This window comes from Sebastes umbrosus, chromosome 10, assembly GCF_015220745.1.
Source record: "Sebastes umbrosus isolate fSebUmb1 chromosome 10, fSebUmb1.pri, whole genome shotgun sequence".
NCBI lineage: Eukaryota > Metazoa > Chordata > Actinopteri > Perciformes > Sebastidae > Sebastes > Sebastes umbrosus.
In genome coordinates this window covers 9,185,450-9,205,599 of record NC_051278.1, presented here as the reverse complement: position 1 = coordinate 9,205,599, position 20,150 = coordinate 9,185,450, and the positions used below count along the sequence as shown (strand labels likewise).

General features: G+C 39.5%; 1 protein-coding gene across 12 annotated transcripts in view; it reads left to right on the top strand.

Annotated features, from left to right (window-relative positions):
- LOC119495401 (regulating synaptic membrane exocytosis protein 1-like) overlaps positions 1-20,150 on the top strand; it is a 103,359-nt gene that overhangs the window by 56,678 nt on the left and 26,531 nt on the right. For 6 of the 12 annotated variants that reach the window (XM_037781807.1, XM_037781806.1, XM_037781809.1 and 3 more), the window contains exons 5-16: positions 474-745; positions 2,791-3,491; positions 8,902-8,942; positions 9,854-9,967; positions 10,073-10,172; positions 10,837-10,960; positions 13,154-13,171; positions 15,600-15,646; positions 17,500-17,621; positions 17,712-17,872; positions 19,319-19,490; positions 19,783-19,933. In XM_037781807.1, the coding sequence (XP_037637735.1) occupies positions 474-745; positions 2,791-3,491; positions 8,902-8,942; positions 9,854-9,967; positions 10,073-10,172; positions 10,837-10,960; positions 13,154-13,171; positions 15,600-15,646; positions 17,500-17,621; positions 17,712-17,872; positions 19,319-19,490; positions 19,783-19,933 (2,023 nt within the window). The remainder of the gene's footprint in view (positions 1-473; positions 746-2,790; positions 3,492-8,901; positions 8,943-9,853; positions 9,968-10,072; positions 10,173-10,836; positions 10,961-13,153; positions 13,172-15,599; positions 15,647-17,499; positions 17,622-17,711; positions 17,873-19,318; positions 19,491-19,782; positions 19,934-20,150) is intronic. The other 6 variants (XM_037781805.1, XM_037781813.1, XM_037781815.1 and 3 more) reach the window with 3 other exon arrangements.

The following is a 20,150-nucleotide window of genomic DNA, read 5'->3' as shown; positions in this document are numbered from 1 at the left end:
TCGGTGTGCATATGTGTGATGGGACAAATAGAAAAGCAAGAAGACGGGAGATATTATTTTGGCAGCGAGCTGAATTTCCTTTCATCATCCAGTTGGCTTTGTGTGCTTGATTTGGAGGCCAGAAGCAGCCCACAGTGGAATCCAAGCTGCTCCCTGGTACAACTACCACGATGTTGATCTTAAAAAAAGCTCCCATAAAAGCCTTTTTCTGGACCACTCGTTGGCAGCGGTGCAGCTCTTTAGGAAGTGCATTGTTCCATTTCCTGTTTGACAGTCGCTGCGATTGAAGCCGGGTGTCAGATTAGTGGTTGGCAAAGAGACGGTTTTCACCGGTGGCAGCAAAGAATAGTTACTTCCTGTTGGAAACTGTCAGCCAATTCTCTGTAAATGTTATGTAAATGTACGTCATGTACTGTACAAATGAGTGCTATTGCTGTGATTGTAATCTCTGCCCATGCTCTGTGTTTAATCAGGTGATCTGGGTGTGTAACAACTGCCGGAAGCAGCAGGAGCTCCTGACCAAACCGGGCGAGTGGTTCACCGGTACGGCTGGGAACACCGCTGGCCTCGGTTCGGCCGTCAGCGAGCCGTCTGTGTGCCAAACGCTCGGCGACAAGAAGCTCCGGTCTCGCTCTCAAGCACCTCCGGGCTCCACCACCGCAATCCAAGACCCCAACCGACCCGGCGCACCCGGGACCACGCCTGGCACCGACCCTCGGTCACGTAGCGAACCACCACGAGACACGTAAGCTGAAGCAATGTCGTAGTACTTATATACTATAAGACAGAGTAAGGGCAGCATTCAGACTGATGAAATATTCTGTTTTACTGTAGTGATGCAGAAACCTTATCACACCCTATAGCAAAATTTGACATGCTGTATAACCTTTTACTCTGACACAGGAAGTGTGTTGTTATCCAAGCAAAACTAAGCCAACATCACTGAAAAACTTTTGTATTTTTTTTTTAGGGCTGTCAATCAGTTAAAATATTTAATCGCGATTAATTGCACGATTGTCCATAGTTAAACGTGATTAATCGCAAATTAATCACACATATTGTATCTGTTCAAAATGTACCTTAAAGGGAGATTTGTCAAGTATTTAATACTCTTATCAACATGGGAGTGGACAAATATGCTTGCTTTATGCAAACGTATATATATTTATTATTGGATGTAATAAGACATCCTGGTGTTTTTGGCATACTGCATCTACCATACTATGTATTGGGACATATTAAAACTCTTTTAGGCATACTACATAGTTTGGTAATTGTGCACATGGAACGCTTGGCGGGCCAGAAGTAAAAAAATGTCAGTTGTGAAACTCCGCCCTCCGATGGTGACCTGAACGCAGCATTAGACTTCAGAAAGCTCCTCAGGAGATTTTTTAAATTGCGTCCTCTCAGCCACCAGAAAGAAAGCAGCCCTTGTAGAATATGTTAATATTTGTATTATTGAGCATTATCTCCTGCATTCATCATTTGCTTCTTTTATACAGTGGTGCATTATGTCTCTTAAGCAAACAGTGTGTGTCGTTGTTTCCTATTCCATTTATTCTGATAGATGTAATGGAAGAATGCAGTCGGTTCCAAAACACTGGATAGCAGAATGTGTTGTCACTCGTGACTTTCTATTAGTGAACACTAATGTTAACAATGAAGTGGAAACGGATGCAAAATCACAGCAGTGTTATTTGTTAAGTAAGAGTAGAATAATTACGTTTAGGGCTGTCACCATATCAGGTTTTCACACTGCGATTATCGTGGCCAAAAGAATTCATGATAATTATATTATCATGATATCTGTAGAAAATTTTAAAAATATAATAATAATGCCATCAGTCAAATTCATCTGTTTATTGTGCATTTTTTCCTCTTTTTTAGCAAATGAATTACACTCAAAATTAGGGCTTAACATTTTTGAAAAAATATCTAATTACGATTCTTTTAACTGATATTGCAATTGAGATTTTAGAGGGAATGATCATTTTTACATCTTTATTCTCATTTTCACTGAAAAACATTGAAATGATTATAGTGTGATTTTTGCAGGGTCTGTAGAATAAGATGTGTAGGCCAGGACATCTCTTCAGCACCACTTTATTTAGTTTAAAATGGTATCCTGACACACATTTTGCCTTCAACAAATATTGCGCCTCCTGTTATTTGAAAATTGCCATAGGCCATATTGCGAGTTTGATAAAATTTTGATTAATTGTGTATTTGTTACACTGGGAAAGTTTTTTGAATTTCTACCCTACTTTTTTGTTTGTTTGTGTTTTCCTTTTTCTTTAGTTAATTTAAAAGACTGATTGAAAAAATAAAGATAGGTCGTTGCAGGTGTATATGTTGATGCATATGGGTAGGTATGTTTAGGTATATATAGATAGATGGATAGTAACTGTGTGTATATGTGGATATGAAAATATGGGAAAATATATATATAGGTATATCTGCATATAAAAGGGTAAATATGGAGAGAAGTATACATACGGATTAGTATGTATATGTGATTGAGGAATAGTATCCTGAAATCAGTCATTTTATTTTATTTTATATTCCGCATTGTTAACTATTATTTTATTTTCCATGTTTAAAAGAGAAAAATATATAGGAGATGATCAAATATTTGGGTATTTGTTCATCTATCTCAATAAAAAGAGAATAAATAAAATAAATATTATGTTTCTTTTTTTAAATAAAAAAAGAAATGAAATCCCTTGTCTGTCAACAGCTCTCATCTCTTCTTTTCTTTCTCTCTCCGTCTCCATGTTGATGGCTCCCCAGGAGAAATGGAAGGGGAGGCGGAGGAGCTGGTCGGGGAGAGCGGCGGCCGGGTCAGCCCAGACTGCAGACCCAGGTCTCCATGGACCGGGACCTCCGGGGGGAGTCCAGGGAGCGCAGGGAAAGCCGGCGGCTGACAAAGGGACGCTCTCTGGAGCACGATCCTGTGGGAGGAAGTGGTGGTGGAGTAAGACGGACAGAAGAGGGGGGCTACCACCACATGGACCACAGCGGTGCCCCCCCTCGCCAAGCAGGGCCGGTCCCTCCTGGAGGCCGGGGCCACTCTGTGCCCGTGCAGGGTCGCGGCATGGGCGTAGTAGGGGAGGTAGGGGATTGCGTGCGGCCCGGTCAGAGGACGGTGGGTGGGGTTGGCGGGCCACATGAACACGCCCTCGCTCAGCAACTCCCTCCCCCTGAACTCAGAGAGCCTCCCTGTTCGGGCCCTGGCTCGACCCCCGGCCAGGGACCCATAGTGAGACGGACCAAACGGGAGAAGGCTGAGAGCATGCTGCGCAACGATTCGCTAAGCTCCGACCAATCGGAATCTCTGCGTCCGCCGCCGCCGAGGCCCTACAAGTCGAAGCGAGGGCTGGGGGCCGGAGGGAAGAGGCAAACCAGCGTCAGCAGTTCGGAGGAGGAGGGAGGGACCACGCCTGAGTACAGCAGCTGTGAGGACGCCGAGATCGAAAGTGTCAGCGAGAGAGGTGAGAGACCATATCAGTCATCGCTTTTTTGTCCGGGAAAAAACTGTTGTTGATTTCCACCATGGAGGGTGTGGAAAGTATTGACATCTGTCAGTTCATTCATTTGTTTATCCATCCATCACATGATGATGATCCGCCTTACCACCTGCTTATGGCAGTTTCTTACACTGCTTAAGTCAAGGAGGTACTTTTATCTTCAGGTCAACACTCATATCTCTCAGATCACATGTTAAACTGACATGACATTTAATGCGCATGTCCTATCCTTGCTCTAATTTGATATATGACCGTCATACTCCACCCTGAATCTGTTTTTTGAGGTGAAATGTGTCTTTCTTTGTGGTGAAGGTAGTTATCATCCGTCTGAATTAATGTCAGCAGCCAGCATTTATTGTATGTGCTCAAGCAGTATATATGTACGGGATAATGTACAGTGAGCCGGTCATTGTTGTGAAATAAACCACAACAGGGCGATGCGGCAGTCTTTCATCGTCCTGTTTATTTAACAACAATGACCCGTTAGCTGTACATTATCCCGCTTATAACACGACTACTTACTTAAGAAATTGAAAATTTGACACAAAAACGGTCCGCCAGAGTCCGACATCAGAACTGCGCCCATAGCAACGGTCTGCTATAGAGAAATAACAGACCGTAGAACGCTATGATTGACTAATCAGAATCAAGTATACAACAAAGCCTCGTAATAATTTAGGTTAAAAGACATTGCTAAAGGTTAATGCAAATTGTTTTACACAATGCATTGCTTTACATTGTTGATAAATAACAGTCTAGAAGCTGATCCTCTTCACAATTGTACAACTTATTTTTGACCGGCCAAAAGAGTGATTCCTGGGGGACACGTGTTAACTATTGCCTTGATTCAATTTTCATTTTGTTATATTCTCCGAGGCATCCTGGAGCACAATGTCTCCTACAGCTATACTGTGTAAATCAGCCTGATAAAGTCATTAGCATGAGGGATAATAAAAAAACACATCTCACTAACAGAATTTATAGTTCTCAAGACATTTACAAGCCTCTTCAACCAGGACTATGTGCAGTAGTACTATTCATTTAAGGAAATAATGATATAATACAATTTATTTCACACACTTGCACTCTGTTTGTGTTTAATTATTGCAATGTGTGAGGTATGAGGCACTGCGTTTTTGGTGTGTGTGTGTTTGAACACTCCCACTTTAACACTGTATCATGGGAGGTGAATGTGAGGAGGTGAAGAGAGCTGTTTAGCCTCAGTGTGCCGGAGACGCCTCCCTACTTTAACTCCGTGATCAGACCAGGTAAGACTGCTCAGATATAAGCTACTGATTTGGGGAAATAATGTTTATTCTGACTTTTTTATTCCGTTTTATACTGTTTTATGTATTTTCTAACTTCTGTGTACAGTGCAGTGCATGCTGGGGGCTGTAGCCGGCAGTCTGAATGTAAAGTGAGCAGCTATACCAGGGTGCATGTTAACGAGTGTGTGTGAGCCTGTGTGTGTGTGTGTGTGTGTGTGTGTATCTGAATGCTTTCCAGTGTGTCATATTGTATTGTTTTCAGCTTGGCCCCGAGGGGGGAGAGGGACTATCCCACACTGAGCGTACATGTGTGTACATGTTAGTGTGTGTGTGTGTGTGACGGGACAGTTTGACCCCAGTTGAGCCCAGCGTTGACAGTGTGTGGCCTCACATAGCCAACTATGTCCCCAAGCCTGAGAACACACTACTGTCATGTCCAAGCTGGGTCGTGTCACTTCACTACTAACCAGTCCAAGACACTCTGGCTCACTGCTACTATATTAATGTAACCGGGCTAGAAGAATAAAAAAAAGATAAATTGAGGCACTTGATTTGAACAAGTTCAAATCAAGTGCCTTTTTGGCAAAAAGAGAGAGAAAGAAATCTTAACTGATCCACTCAGTATCTTTTTATCCGTGGTTTTCAGCCGTGTATCTCACGGCCTTCATCAGCAGATGGAGTTTGCGTAGCTGTCATGGAGTCACTGAAACACGGAGTCTCCCTGACAACTGTGCAAACTCCATCTGAAGTCGAAAGCTGTTGAAAAGTAAGTGTGTAAGTGGAACTTTAGTTTAGATTTTATTCTGTCAATCTACTAATTCTTGTTATTCATGCTTATATAATGTTGTGTTTTTAGTGTTTTATTGATAATGGCTTTTAAAAGTTATCACAAACATGCTTCAATTAGTTCTTCTTGAACCTTGAGACTGTTTAATGAAACACCCTTGTCTCATCATGAGCATAGACTAACCTAACTGTGCGTTCTTTAAATGACACTTAGACAAAAATAAATTTCTCAAGGTTGGTAAAAGAAATGTCATACATGCATACACTACTATGTCCATCCCCAGAAATTACACTATTTCTTTTGAAAATTGAGAATTTTGACTGTTTTAACCACATCCAGAGATTTACACATAAACTTCAACTTTATAAGATTGCAGGGTTGTCTCCAGCATCACTTTTTCGTTTCAAAAACCAATCCATTTTGCGTCACTGCATTCAAGACATATATGTCTGTTAAGGGGAGACTCGTGGGTACCCATAGAACCCGTCTTTATTCAGATATCTTCAGGTCAGAGGTCAAGGGACCCCTTTGAAAATGGCCATGCCAGTTTTTCCTCGTCAGAATTTAAAGTAACTTTGGAGCATTATTTACATGACACAGTTAATACCAATGGATTCCTTTGTTTTTTTAGTGTCACATGATACCAGTATCTTCACTCTAGCTTTAAAACTGAGCTCATTACAACCTCTGAAAGACAGAATAGTAGCCATCTGATTTTGAAGAGGTTAATCTAACCATTTGGTAGTACCTCCGCGACCCACTACCTGAGAATAACTGTGTTACAGTAACAAATTTAAGCACTTCCATGAAAGTATAACCGTACGAGCATATCAATCAAATGAGCATAAATCATTTTTCTAATAATAGAAGTGGTTGTATTAGTTGTTTACCTTTTAATTACCGCTACATTACAGTATTTACCGAACACGCTGTATCTGACTGTATCCGCGCTCATGCTACATTAAAGCTACACTTTCATCGATAGAGTGCGTTGTGTCCTGATGAGAAAGAGGGAGCACGCAGCACCAGCTGGCCCTGGACCCACACCAGGCGCTGCGACATCGATCAAGTGGAGGTTTTAGGATGAGAGTGTTCTGTCAGGCCGGGTTTTAAACACACCGGCGTGGCAGCGAGACGCTGCTTCCTTTTTTAGCTCGAGACTGAAGACAGGTCAGCTCCGAGATGTGGTTGCTGGCAGCCGAGAGGCGTCCAGGCATGTAAATCATTGTAGGATCAGCGCAGGAAAACATACACACACTCAAATATGCAGTCAGTCACAGTACAGTAGATCCTATTATCATCTGTGCAAGTATCCTCCTACATGCTACCAACTCATCCTCTGATAGGAAGGAAGGGAAGGAAAAAACACGACACAAATATGATAATACATAGTAATACTAATTTTAATACTAGCTTGATTATCAACCTTTACTTTTTACCTCCTTATCCCAGAGTGTGTCAAGTTTTTCTGCTTGTTAACCTTTTTAAAGGCCCCCAACTTCTCCAACAATTAATACATATGTAATTTTTTTTCTATTAAATCCACCACTATCCCTCAATGCACTTGTTTTTTAAATGTCATACATCCCTATCTTCTGCACAACAAGTGACCCTTCATGGGGTCCTGAGAACACACACTCGCCCATGTGGCCATCCGACTGCACAAATTTACGTTCGCGCTCGAGTTATGAAGCCGAGAACTGAGTTGTCTATCGTCAGAGCGTTTGCTTTAAGATTACATAATGTCACTATAAGTTGTCACTACTCATTAACCTCATAGCCTCCTGGCTCCTAGGAACGCTTGGCTCTGTTTTACTCCGTGTCATAACAGTGTCGTCTTGAACGCCGCCCCTCGGCCCATGTGTACAGAGGAGGCTGTGTTTTTGGACTAAATCAGAAGATGGGCCTGAACCATTGACAATATTTTTGTGTAATTGTTTAAAATATCCCACTGGATGTGAGGAAAATGAACCAGTTCCTGCTGAGAGCTCCCTGAAAGACAGCTGAAAAAAAATATCATTAGATTGTGTTTGTATACATACAGTTTACTCTGGCAGTATCATTACAAGGATTTATTGAATTGAAGTAAAACTGTGCCGTATACCAATTTAATGGAACTTATTTAGAAATATTTAGCAAAATCATTTTAAATATTTGTCTGATCTATTTTTGTATAAAGTTTAATTTAATTAATTAAGATGAAATATTAAAATAAAAATTTAAAATTATGATTCCATTTTCAAATTCAATTATTACATTTTTTAAGACAGAATAAGTATAATAATAATTGAATTGATTTAAAATTTTATTTAATTTAAATTTTTGTGTTTTACTTTAAGTTTTAGAATTTATCTTTGAAATGCAAATTTAATTATGTTAAAAATGTTATTTAAACATGATCAAAGTCTATGATTACACATCTTTGAATTATAGAGAACTGTTTTTGAATTAAAGTGGTACATTTAATAAAAGTTAAAATTTAAAAGCTTTTTAATAAATCTTTTTATATTTATTTGATCTATGTTCATAAAGTTTTTTATTTATTAAACAAAATATTATAATAAGGATATCTAAAATTGCCATTCCATTTTAAAATTCAATCATTAATAGTAAACTTTCAAGACAGAATAATTAGAAATAATAATTTGATTAATGTAGAATGTAATTTTCTTCATTTTATAGACTTTTGTGTTTTTCTTCCAATTTTATGATTTAAATGCAAATTTAATTACTCAAGTTATAATAGCTTTTTGAGATTGATGAATTATTTAAACATTATCAAAGTCTGAAATGAATATAGAAAATAATGTGAAGGAAAATATGCATTATGTAAATGCTTTTCTGCAGCTCTATTTTGGTTATATTGCTCCATAATGCCCATCAACATATGGTCATCATTTACCAGAGTGTTTATTTAGCCTTACAGCCCTCCATTACCCCTGGAGTAATACCACGACATCTAATCTGTAAAATATCTGGGAGGGATTTCAGGCATTTTAAAAGGCTTAGCTGTCCTTTGGTATCGTCACTGCCTCGGCGGACTACTTTGAGGCCGAGTCCTGCCGCTCTGGTGATAAATTTCTAATTCTAGCCCAGGCCTGAATATTCAATAAACTTAACCCTCTCCACTGTAAACAAATACCTTCCACATTTAGCAGGGCTGTGTATGAGAGGACTCAGGCTGGTATGTGCTGTGTATACAGCTTCTCCTGTATGCGTGGGTGTGTGTGTGTATGTATGATGGGGATATGAAGGAGGTTGTGGTCTCTACTTCATCCACAGTATCTGAGTTGGTCTCTGTTTCTCTTTTCTCTTGCAGGCGACTGGGAGTGCTACCCACATGACCCCACTGTATGGCATGTAAGTCACTGTTTTTCACTTTTATCTGATGTTTTTCATATTCAGCTTAAACAATTTCAGATCAGCATGAAGTGGAGCCAGAGTGTGCCAAGTTTTGTCTTTGCGTTTCAAAGGAGATGACAGGGGTGTCAACAGTTGTGTGCATGTTAAGTGTGTATGTATGGCTGCCTGTGGTGCTGTAAGGTGCTTGTTCCCATGTTGTGCACTTCTCAACCAGTGGTGGAAGAAGTATTCAGATCATCATCAGCACCACAGTGTAAAAATACTCTGTTACAAGTAGAATTCCTGAATTCAAAATAAACTTAAGTAAAAGTACAAAAGTATTAGCATCAAAATATACTGAACGTACCAAAAGCAAAAGTGATTTCTCTCACCGACGGGCTCCGCCGCTGATTCAACACACTGAATCGACACGCTGAATCGACCAGAAAAACTCAGACACGGGCGGACTAGAGCTGATGTTGCAGGACAACACAACAAAAACTAGGCCGACAGACGCTCGACGACGGCCCCAAACTGTCCAACCGTCGGCTTGGTGTATCAGGGCCTTTAAAGAAACCAGGCATGCATTTAGCCACATTATTAAGAAATTGAAATGCAGTGTTCTTTTGATCAATATACATATTAAACAACTATTTTAAAGGGAAACTTTTACATGCTAATCTAACAAAGACGCTTACACAATTTAAACAGGAAGCACAGGTAACAACATATTATCAAAAGATGGGAAACAGCATTAGACTTCATATAGTTTACTGCAGCCAAAACATGATCAAAATATAGAATATCATAACATTTAAAACTGTTAACATTTCTCCAGTAGTAGCTGATTTTGTATTCCTGTGCGTGTATCTGGGTACATGTCCTCTGAGTGTCAGTGTGCACGTATCTCTTGTTGTCTCCTGTTGCAGCATCCTGTAACCTGGCAGCCGTCCAAGGAGGGAGACCATCTAATTGGACGAATCACCCTCAGCAAGAGGAGTGCCACCATGCCTAAAGAAGCCGGAGCTCTGCTGGGGTTGAAGGTCAGGAGCGTTGCTTATTTATGGTTGTGATATTATTATTGTAATGGTATCCAGACACTCCATATATTACGGCTATGACACTAATCTCTCTCTCTCTCTCTCTAGGTGGTGGGAGGCAGAATAACAGAGTCAGGGAGATTAGGTGCCTTCATCACTAAAGTCAAGAAGGGAAGCCTGGCTGACGTGGTGGGACATCTCAGAGCAGGTAGTCTAAAGACCATCACGTGTGTTAAACTGTTTGCAGGTCTTGGCAAAGACTGAAAAAGTCATTATGATCCAAATGTAAGGCTTTTAAAAGCATCTTAAAAAATGTTTTAGAGGTCTTATTTTTCACCGTGCAATGGCAGGTTTGTTGCATATAAACTATTAGATTAAGCAAGGCTGTTTTACTAAATACATTTTTCTGGTATTTTTTGTGGCTTTATGGTTTCATATCAAGTTACTCTTATCATATTGAACTATAAAACCTAAGGAATCCATTGGTACCAACCATGTCATGTTAGCTTGGAAGTTTGGAAGGGGGCTGAAAAAGGTGTATCAATCCGCAGCTGAAAATAGTTCCCAGCAAATGCATGATTCCCTCCAGTTTGCTAAAAACTACATTGCCCAGCTGTTTAATTACTAAGTCTTTTTTTAAATGAAATTAATATATTTGTGACCTGTTTTTAAAAATGTATGTCTTCCATTGGCATGAATTGATTTCGGGCTGGGTAGGGAAGCTGTAAAGTATTGAGAAGTGGACTAACACATTGTTGTTTTTTATCTTCTCATGGGATTTGTTGACCAAAAATGAAAAATATAGAATAAAGATGAATTATCCTAACTTGGTGAATATCACAAACAATCTCAAAATGCACGTCCAATTCCAGGAGATGAAGTTTTACAGTGGAACGGGAAGCTGTTACCGGGGGCGACCATGAAGGAAGTTTACAACATCATCCTGGAATCTCAAGCTGAGCCTCAGGTGGAGCTGGTGGTATCCAGGCCTATTGGGTAAGTCAGGAATAAAAAACACACCCTTTACACCTGTGACTGTCATATTTGAATATTTGTGAAAACCATTTAGTTATAAGTCAGTCACCAGTCTAAATGTTGCATTGAATTTAACCCTTATTAAACCAGGCAGTGTTGACTGAGACTCTGATTCGGAGCAGGCTGACCTCAGATAAGACAGGAGACGGGACATTTATTCTGACCGCATTCAAAACATAAAAAAGTAGCCCGCCATTACCTGCTGCACGGGTTGCCAAGTTTTGGAACAGGAGATTTCTATTTTGTCTCATGTGTCCCCTTTAAAAAAGCACTTGCGTTTATTTCTAGGATGATATAAGGTGAATTATTACTGACCGGCTGCAAGCTCCATAAAAAACGAGAAGTGGCTGCATCAGATGTTTTTTTTGTTGGTTGACGCCTTGTTAAAATTCAACCAAGCCGGTCAGGAACATGTTTGTGAGCGCAATAGTTGGCCTGCGGATCGAAAGTGACTGATTTAAAAGAATGCATCATAAAATGTATTTATCTAAGTCAGATAATGGTTGATATGTTCCCTCTAAAATGACTAGTCTATAAAGGAAAACTCAGCATCCTAATTTAGGTTTTTATTTTTTGATGCTTTTTATAAATGTTGTGGATGTATTCTTTACTAACTTATCATAATATCATTTTATTTAAATTGAATGATGTAGACATGTGTATTAGGGACGTATTTCATTATTCCACGCAGACAGGAAATAATAATAATATATGCAGATCAACAACCTCATAACTTAACTGATGAATCTCTCCTGATCTAATGCTGACTTAATTGATCGATCTCTAGCTATCATTTGTTTAAATGTCTAGAAGTCACAATGACTGTAGTATATTTATTGCTATTAATAATTTAATAAAATGCATTTTGTTTTTTTTCAAGTAGGTTTAAACTACTGTAGGATTAATCTAATTTGTGTGAAGTGCGGAGGATAAATGATGCATTTACTGAGTTGTGATGCGAGAGACATTTGGAAAAGATTATTTAAATGAATCCACAGCCATAGTTTTATTGATGAGGGCTTGTTTTTACACTATAATATTAAGAAACATTCAACTTATCTCACTTTACCTTAAGAGCAGATATTATGTGTCTTGAAAAAAAAAAGTTAGCGCTTTATTTTACAGGTCTGTAATTTCCAAATAATATCCTTATAATTTCTTTGGAAGTTTCCCTGATATAACTATATAATTTAATTTCCTTGCTTCATGTAAACTCTAATAAATATTTGTTCATCATTCATTTCTTATTGATACTTTATTCTCTACACATGTTGAATTGGATGCCTTCCTGGGTTTTACTAGCAATTCATTTGAATTATTACTCAGCTTTGTCGAATACTCAATTCTGATTGGTCAATTACGGCGTTCTACGGTCTGTTATTTCTTTATAACAGGCCGTTGCTATGTGTAACAGACTGTTGCTATGGACGCAGTAACAGACCGTTGCTATGGACACAGATCTGATGTCGGACTCTGGAGGACCATTTTTGTGTCAAATTATGGATTTCTAAAATAAGTAGCCGTGTAATAAGCAGAATAATGTACAGTGAGCGGCTCATTGTTGTGAAATAAACCCCTTCCGGGCGACGCAAGACCCCTCTGCTTATGTGATTAATTGGAAGTGTACCAATTGAACATTGTCTCTACTTCTCTGTTGACTTATAAGTAGTAACAAAAAACATATTCCTGTCCACTTCCAAGGAAATTATTAGAACATTTTAAGGAAACTACACACCCGTAAAATATAGCGTTACCATAATATCTCAATATGCATATCTGAAACAAGTATGTCACATAGGACATGGCACATCTACATACAGTACTCTGAATAATTGGCTAATTTCTGATTACGTACCTGATCCTTGACAGAATCTTGAAGGTTTGCTTGATAAGTTTCCAGGATAATCTTCTCAAATAAATAATGTTATTACTTAAAGATACTTCCGTAACTTCACATAGAACAATGAGTAACAAATGTACAGTACAAGTTGTGCTTCAGTATTTTTGATAAGCTATTGTTGTGAGCCTATTGTATATTAGACTTATTTCACAGTTTCTTCAAGCTCTTGCAGGCTTTCTTAAGATTTAACCTCATTTGCTCTTTGATGGGGAAAATAGTTGAATGTATTAATTTCTCTCCAAACACTCGCGAAGGGTTTATAGAAAATATCAGTAAGTAATCTCTGCCCATTTTATTAGGACCCCTTAATCCTCTCATGCTTATGGAAACAATTTTGGTTTTGCTGGTGCCATTTTGCATCCCTAAATGAACTGAACAGAATCCTAATTAGCAGGGATGCCAATTGATGTGAATACTGTATTGGCTTTTGTGAAATTAGTTGTCATCTCCGATCAAATTTCAACAGAAAGTTCACTCAAAGGGATGCAAAATGGCCAATGGGAAATGTAGCATTGCTTTTGCAAGCTTTTTTAAACTGTTTGTGCAGCGTCTGGAATTCCTCTTTTTCATTCCTGGTTAAGTCTTAGGATCCCAAAGTTAAATCCAGCACTTACAGTGTCAAATAAGAAATGCTTATTTTCTTTTTAATCCCTTGGTTTGAAAGACATTGGGATTCATAAAGCAAGCAATATTTATTTTATTTTATTTACATGTTTGAATTTTTTGATTTTGGAGCGGGCTCCAAGGGAACCCAGGGTCCATGAAACACTTATCAGTGTAATATTTGTATTTAAAATCAAAAGTTGAAATTTGAAAACTTGAAACAGCTCAACATTTTGGGAAAAATACCAACCCATTCTCGATCCCAACTCGTCACATACGGACTCTTGGTCAGGTCACTTTGTAACGCACTGGGTAGCCCTACGCGTCAAACTATGACGCTCCACTACGGTCGCAGTTTTAAACACGTAGTTAACGTTGTGAATTCAAACATAGCTACTTGGTTTGGTTTAGGAAAACGTGGTTTGGGTTAAAATAAGTAATGTAAGTAAAGTTACGTACATAAGTTAAAGAGATAGTTTGGGAGTTTTGAAGTGGGGTTGTATGAGGTACTTATCCATAGTCGGTGTATTATCTACAGTAGATGACGGTCGGCACGCCCCCAGTTTTGAGAAATAGACACGAGTACCAACACCAGAGCAAAGCAATACAGTGCTGTGGACGGGGGTCAGCAGAAAAATTTATTTTAGCCACCCTAAATGAAAGGCTCACCTAAAAAAAATCAGTATCCGTTTAAGTGTACGCTATATTTAAAATATTTTCACCGCTTTATCTTGCCGTCAGAAAGCCCTTTCCTTCTCCTTTCTGACAAGGAACTGAACTGAAAGTGAAATTTATCTATGCTGTCTCCAAAGCCAGCAGGCTCAGGTGCCAAAAACAGTATACTGTAGGTACATTGCACTTTCATTTCAGTTCGCTGTCAGAAAATATTCTAAATACACTTAAACTGATATCGATGTTTTTAGGTGAGCTTTTCTTTTAGGTGGCTAAGGTACGTTTTTCTGCCGTCCCGTCCACAGCACTGTATTGCTTTGCTTCGGTGCCGGTGCTCCCATCTGTTTCTCGATGCTGGGGGCGTGCCGACTGTCATCTACTGTAGGTAATACACATTACTATGTATAAGTACCTCATACAAGCCCACTTCAAAACACCCAAACTATCCCTTTAAGTAGTCAATATAAATAAGTCAACGTTGACTTTTGGTTTCACACGGGACACGAGCAGCGGTCTCCTGGGTGAAAGTCATGTGTTTGTTTGACACATCCATCCGTTTGTCACTCTTTATACTACGTCACCTGACTTCCGTAGCAGTTGCTCTAAGCGTCTAATATTACCACGACAAAGCGTCGGTATTTGACGACCTGGGAATGAGAATGGTCTGGATATTCCTATTTGCTTTTCTTTCCGAGAGTGAAATGAGAAGATGGATATCTCATCACCATGATAGTGGTATCCATATTCTCATCTAACTCTCAGAAAGAAAGTGAGTAAGTGTACCAAATGTTGAACTATCTGCTGTTGAATATCAGTTTGTCACTCCATGGTTGGCTAAAGAATTCAAAATACTGCCTCCTCATGTGCCACCAAACATACGCTGACAAAACCCCCTCCAGGTATCGGTTGTAGGGATGCAAATTTTAAATACTGAACTTTTCCACTTTTTAGATTTTTGAAAATGAAAAATTACACTGATAAGTGTTACACAGGTTACCACGCTTTCTCTATATTACATGAAGCTGGTGCAATGGATTCTGGTGTTTCCCATGGGATCCCTAATTGTAGTGGTGGTGGTGGTGGTGGTGGTGGTGGATAAGACAAGATGGTGGTGTGGACAGAATTGAGCTACTGGTTCCCATCCATTATTATTATTTCATTGGCCAGACAAAATGTCTGAATGAGTCTTGGAAACACTGAATGAGAAGAACTTGAACTCTACTCTTCCCTTTGGTTCTCCATGTTTTTTTAACCATTTTAATCTTCAAATAACTTTTAATTACAGTGCTACTTTCTTCCACTAAACTACTACTACATTTATATGCATGTATGCCTGTGCATCGAGAACACTACTAACTTTGTTTAATCCGGTTAGATGCCAGTACGGGAGTGGCTGACACAGGTTTTTTTATGCTTCTTTTCCAGTGATATCCCAAGAATCCCCGACACGTCCCACCCTCCATTAGAATCTAGTAGGTATCTCCTGCGGGATGTTGTTGGGACATCTCTGTATTTGTCTGTCTGTCTGTCTCTCTGTCTGTATTTGTCTGTCTGTCTGATCATTTGTCTGTTTTTAATTTTGAAATTTTTGCACAGTATGTGGTTTGTTCAGGTTTATACATGAACATAATCTTCGGATAATTAACATGTTTGATGCGTAAAACTGCTTAGAAAGTAAATAGAAGTAGAGCTTTGATTGATTGATTCATTAATTAATTTCAAATTTATTTTCTCATTTTCTCTCAATCATTTGCTCAACATTTGCTTTCTTTTTGAGAAAGCAAATGTGTCTGTGTGTTAACCATGGTGCTTGAGCCGGGAGGTGATTAGCCTAGCTTAGCATTAAGACTGGAAATGGGGAAATAGAACATATAGCCTGGCTCAACCTCTGAAGCACTAATTAATGTAATATAAATATATATTTTGAAATATAAAACCACGTAGGGTGACTTCCTGAAGTCTGTCACAGTGGGGTCGCCAGGTTTTTTGTTCCATTGTTCCCGAACAGAACCAAAAACTAAAAGGAAAATAAACTAAAACCTGTGTTCAATACAGAAATAAAACAGGAGTAGAATAGACATTGAGCTGTTTTCCATGGTCATTTGACTAGTACAAAAGACTGGTGTTGTTACTTGTTCAAGGTCACAACAGAACAAACGTCAAAGGGTTAGACACAGCACTGCCGCTGGCCACCAGCACACATGGTGGAATTAGCAAGCTCGCTAAGTAGCCAGCTGTCCAATAGTTAGCTAGGTAACTTGCTGATTCAACTATGCTTTAATGATACACTGGTTATAGAAAAAGAGCCAAACAAAGTTGTTCTCATCTGGCGATGAGTATGTGCTTTCCTACGCTGTGACAAGAGTGTGTAGATGAAGCATTAAGTTGTTAAATTTGGTTCTCTATGCTTCATAAGCACGTAACATTACTACGCCACTGCTTGTTTTTATTCTATGCAAAACCTCACCTCAGTGAGTCTGTGACGTGATGTAAGTCGGTTTAATTTATACGGAAGTTAGCCCACTACAATAGTCGCTATGGCAACAGTACATATAAAAATGTCCACAGTCGATTTAGTTTATTTTTAGGTGCTGTTTTTAACAATGGAGGTAGCTGCAGTATGAATGCTAAGCTAGGCTAATCACCTCCCGGCTCCAGCTTTGTATATTAACACACAGATATGATAGTGTGATAGTGATAATCTTCTTGATTCTTAAAATGAAAGCAACTCAGTTTACAGCATATCCCAAAATGTTTCTTTGCATTTGACCACACATGATCAATGAAGAGTTCTTTGCCAGTACTGTATGTTTATGACAGCGTTCCAGCACATCCAACTCTCAAAATCAAGGACACGGTTGTTTCTCCTTTTGTAGCTCATCATCACAAGCAAAAAAAGTCACTGCGTTCTCGTTCCCCTGTAAAGTCGCAGTTGACAATTCATGACTTTAACCTGTAAGGAGGATTGCATTATGTCTTATGTCTATGATGTATGGCAAGAGTGAAGACATGGTTTTCTGTATTAGTCAGTAGTTGAAGTGACACTTGATGATCATAAGACCATTTTATAAGGAACATGAGGCAGCGATACTTCTAAACAAAAGCCTTTAAAGTAGGACAGAAGCTTGGTAATTTATCATCCTGACAGGTTGGAATGGTCTGTGCTCTTTTTATGTGAAGTTTTCCAAGAAAAGGATTGGATGCTGGATATTACGTAGATATGAACTCTCTGACCAGATTACGTTTTCACTCTTTCTTTCTTTCTTTCCTGTTCTTTTCTTCTTGTGGTTTCAAAGCATTTTCTTATCCCTTTGTGTATTCGTAGCAGGTTCCAGTTCTTTTGAGTCCCAGAAGATGGAGAGACCATCCTTAAATGTCCTGTCTCCCTCCAGTCCTGGGATGCTCCAAGATGCTCCACAGTTAATGCCAGGGCAACTCTCAGTGAGTGTATGTGCTCTTTAAGTGCGTTGGTCTCTTGATGTGTTAAACATGGAGACCAGGCATCAGAATATGTTTGTGTGTGTGTTTCCCACCCAGGTGAAGCTGTGGTATGACAAAGTGGGTCATCAGCTAATAGTCAACGTGCTGCAGGCTGCAGAGCTTCCTCTTCGGCCTGACGGGCGGCCCAGGAGCCCATACGTCAAAATGTATTTCCTCCCTGACCGCAGGTATGCCACCCACCAACAGACTACCAACAGGTTTGTGAACCCTGGATTTAAAGCTCGCTGCCTTATTTTTCAGTTGATTGGAGCCATATAATCCAAATTTGGGCAAACAGGAAGAAGAAGTTGAGACAACCAAGCAGCAACCACAGTTGTCTGTGATAGATTGAGAGTCCTCCTTAAAGGGATTGGATGGGGGAGGGATTTGAAGTGGGTTTTGTATGGGGTACTTCAGGTAATCAGTGTTTTACCTACAGTAGATGACGGTCTGCATGCTCCCTCCTAAAAAAATCAATATCCGTTTAAGTGTACGCTATATTTAGAATATTTTCATCACTTACATTGCCGTCGGGGAACTGAAGCCGTTATCTATGCTGTCTTCAAAGCCACCAGGCTCCTTTGACAAAAACAGTAATTTTAACTCGCAGAACACAGGAGTTGCTGGACTAACGCTGCCTGTTTGGTGTTTTAATTCAACAAAGTCACTTGTTTTTCTACACTACCGAAGGTGGCGTCATGGCTCGAGGCTAATGGCGTCCCGGGGATGATAGAAAATGTGTTTGGGACACACTATCGACACGTCTAGGGGACGCACCCTAGTTTTTCCCGAATAATGCTACATTGCGAACAACAAATCTGTTGAAATCAGCAGGACGAGAGCTAGTTAACGTTAGCTGTTAGCTCCGTGCAGGACTGTGCTGCTTACCGGCTGCTAACAGTTAAAGTTAACTAGCTCTCGTTTTGCCGATTTCAACACGGGGGGTGCCATCAATTTACATTATGATGCGTTCAGGCTCTATTTAGATGAGTATTGGGTGAGTATTGTAGTTTTTGGCGAGAAACTTGAATAAATCCAGTTGTTTGAAGGAGATGTTTTCACAGCAATATAAAATAGATACTAGAGAGGGAATTGTGATCTGTTTAACTTTCTAACAAAACAAGTATGCAAAGGGTAATAAAGGATGTTGATGTACATGGGATTTATGTTTTACTTTTACCGTGGTATCGAATTGGTAACGAGAATCGTGGACTAAATTTCTCTCGACTATGGATAAGTATCTCATATAGCCCCACTTCAAATCCAAACTATCCCTTATAAACCACATTATCTACTTAATAAACTAATTAATTGCAAACTTGTCAATAAAATACACTTTAAATTATCTTAACAAAGGAGTCCCCAACATGTTGTGCAAAACTTTTATTGACAGTTTAGTGTTACTCTTTTGAGAAGGATACTTTTTTTGAAGAACTGCAGGTTACAGCATCTCCATCAGTGCTTGGGTTCAAATATGTAACCTGTAACCTCAACAAAATGTCACCTGTAAATGCATTCCAGCTGATATAAGTGAAGTAAATTGAGATGACTGAGGCACAAGCAGGCTTGTGATTTGTGTCTAGGTAGTTTGGAGAAACAATAGATGTGAATCCAGCAAAAGAAGGGAACTTAGTTTAGCTGAGTATCTGTGTTGTGTAACGCAGTGACAAGAGCAAACGAAGGACAAAAACAATGAAGAGGACCTGTGAGCCCAAGTGGAACCAGACGTTCGTCTACTCTCATGTCCATCGCAGGGATTTCCGCAACCACATGCTGGAGCTGACTATATGGGACCAACCCAGGTCACCGGACGAGGACAGCACCTTCATGGGAGAGGTACCACAAACACACACACGCACACAATGAAGGCTCCTCTCCTTATCAGTTTCTAGCACTGTATTATTGTCCTTTCCACTTGTTCTTGATGCAAACATGAGGTTTGACTTGGGGGCTTCTCGATTGATGATTTGAATCATTTAAGTTTGGAGACAGCAGATGTTTAGAGCAGCACATTTAAAAGTTTTCCTGGTATATTTTCATAAAGAGCTTCTATTGTTTGTGTTATATATCAATTAGCAGTCATGAACGACAGCAAAACATTTCATTACTGTGTGGATTATGACTTGAGCAGATCCTGATAGAGCTGGAGACGGCCTTACTGGACGACAAGCCTCACTGGTATCCACTCCAAACCCACGATGTCTCATCCATACCGCTGCCCCGAGCCTCCCCGTACCTGCCCCGCCGACACACAGACGCACCCGGCAAGAAGCTGCAGCGTAAGTCTGTGATTGTATATATTTATGTATAAGCTCTTTCATAACCTGTGTGTGTGTGTGTGTGTGTGATTGTGCGTGCATGCTTCACTGAACAAGAGAGAAAAGATTGTGTGTAGTTTACTATCAGTGAGCAAAGTGTAACATGGATATCAATGTTTTCCCTTCCCTAATACCGCATGCGTATATGTGTGTGTGTGGTATATATACATATCTATGT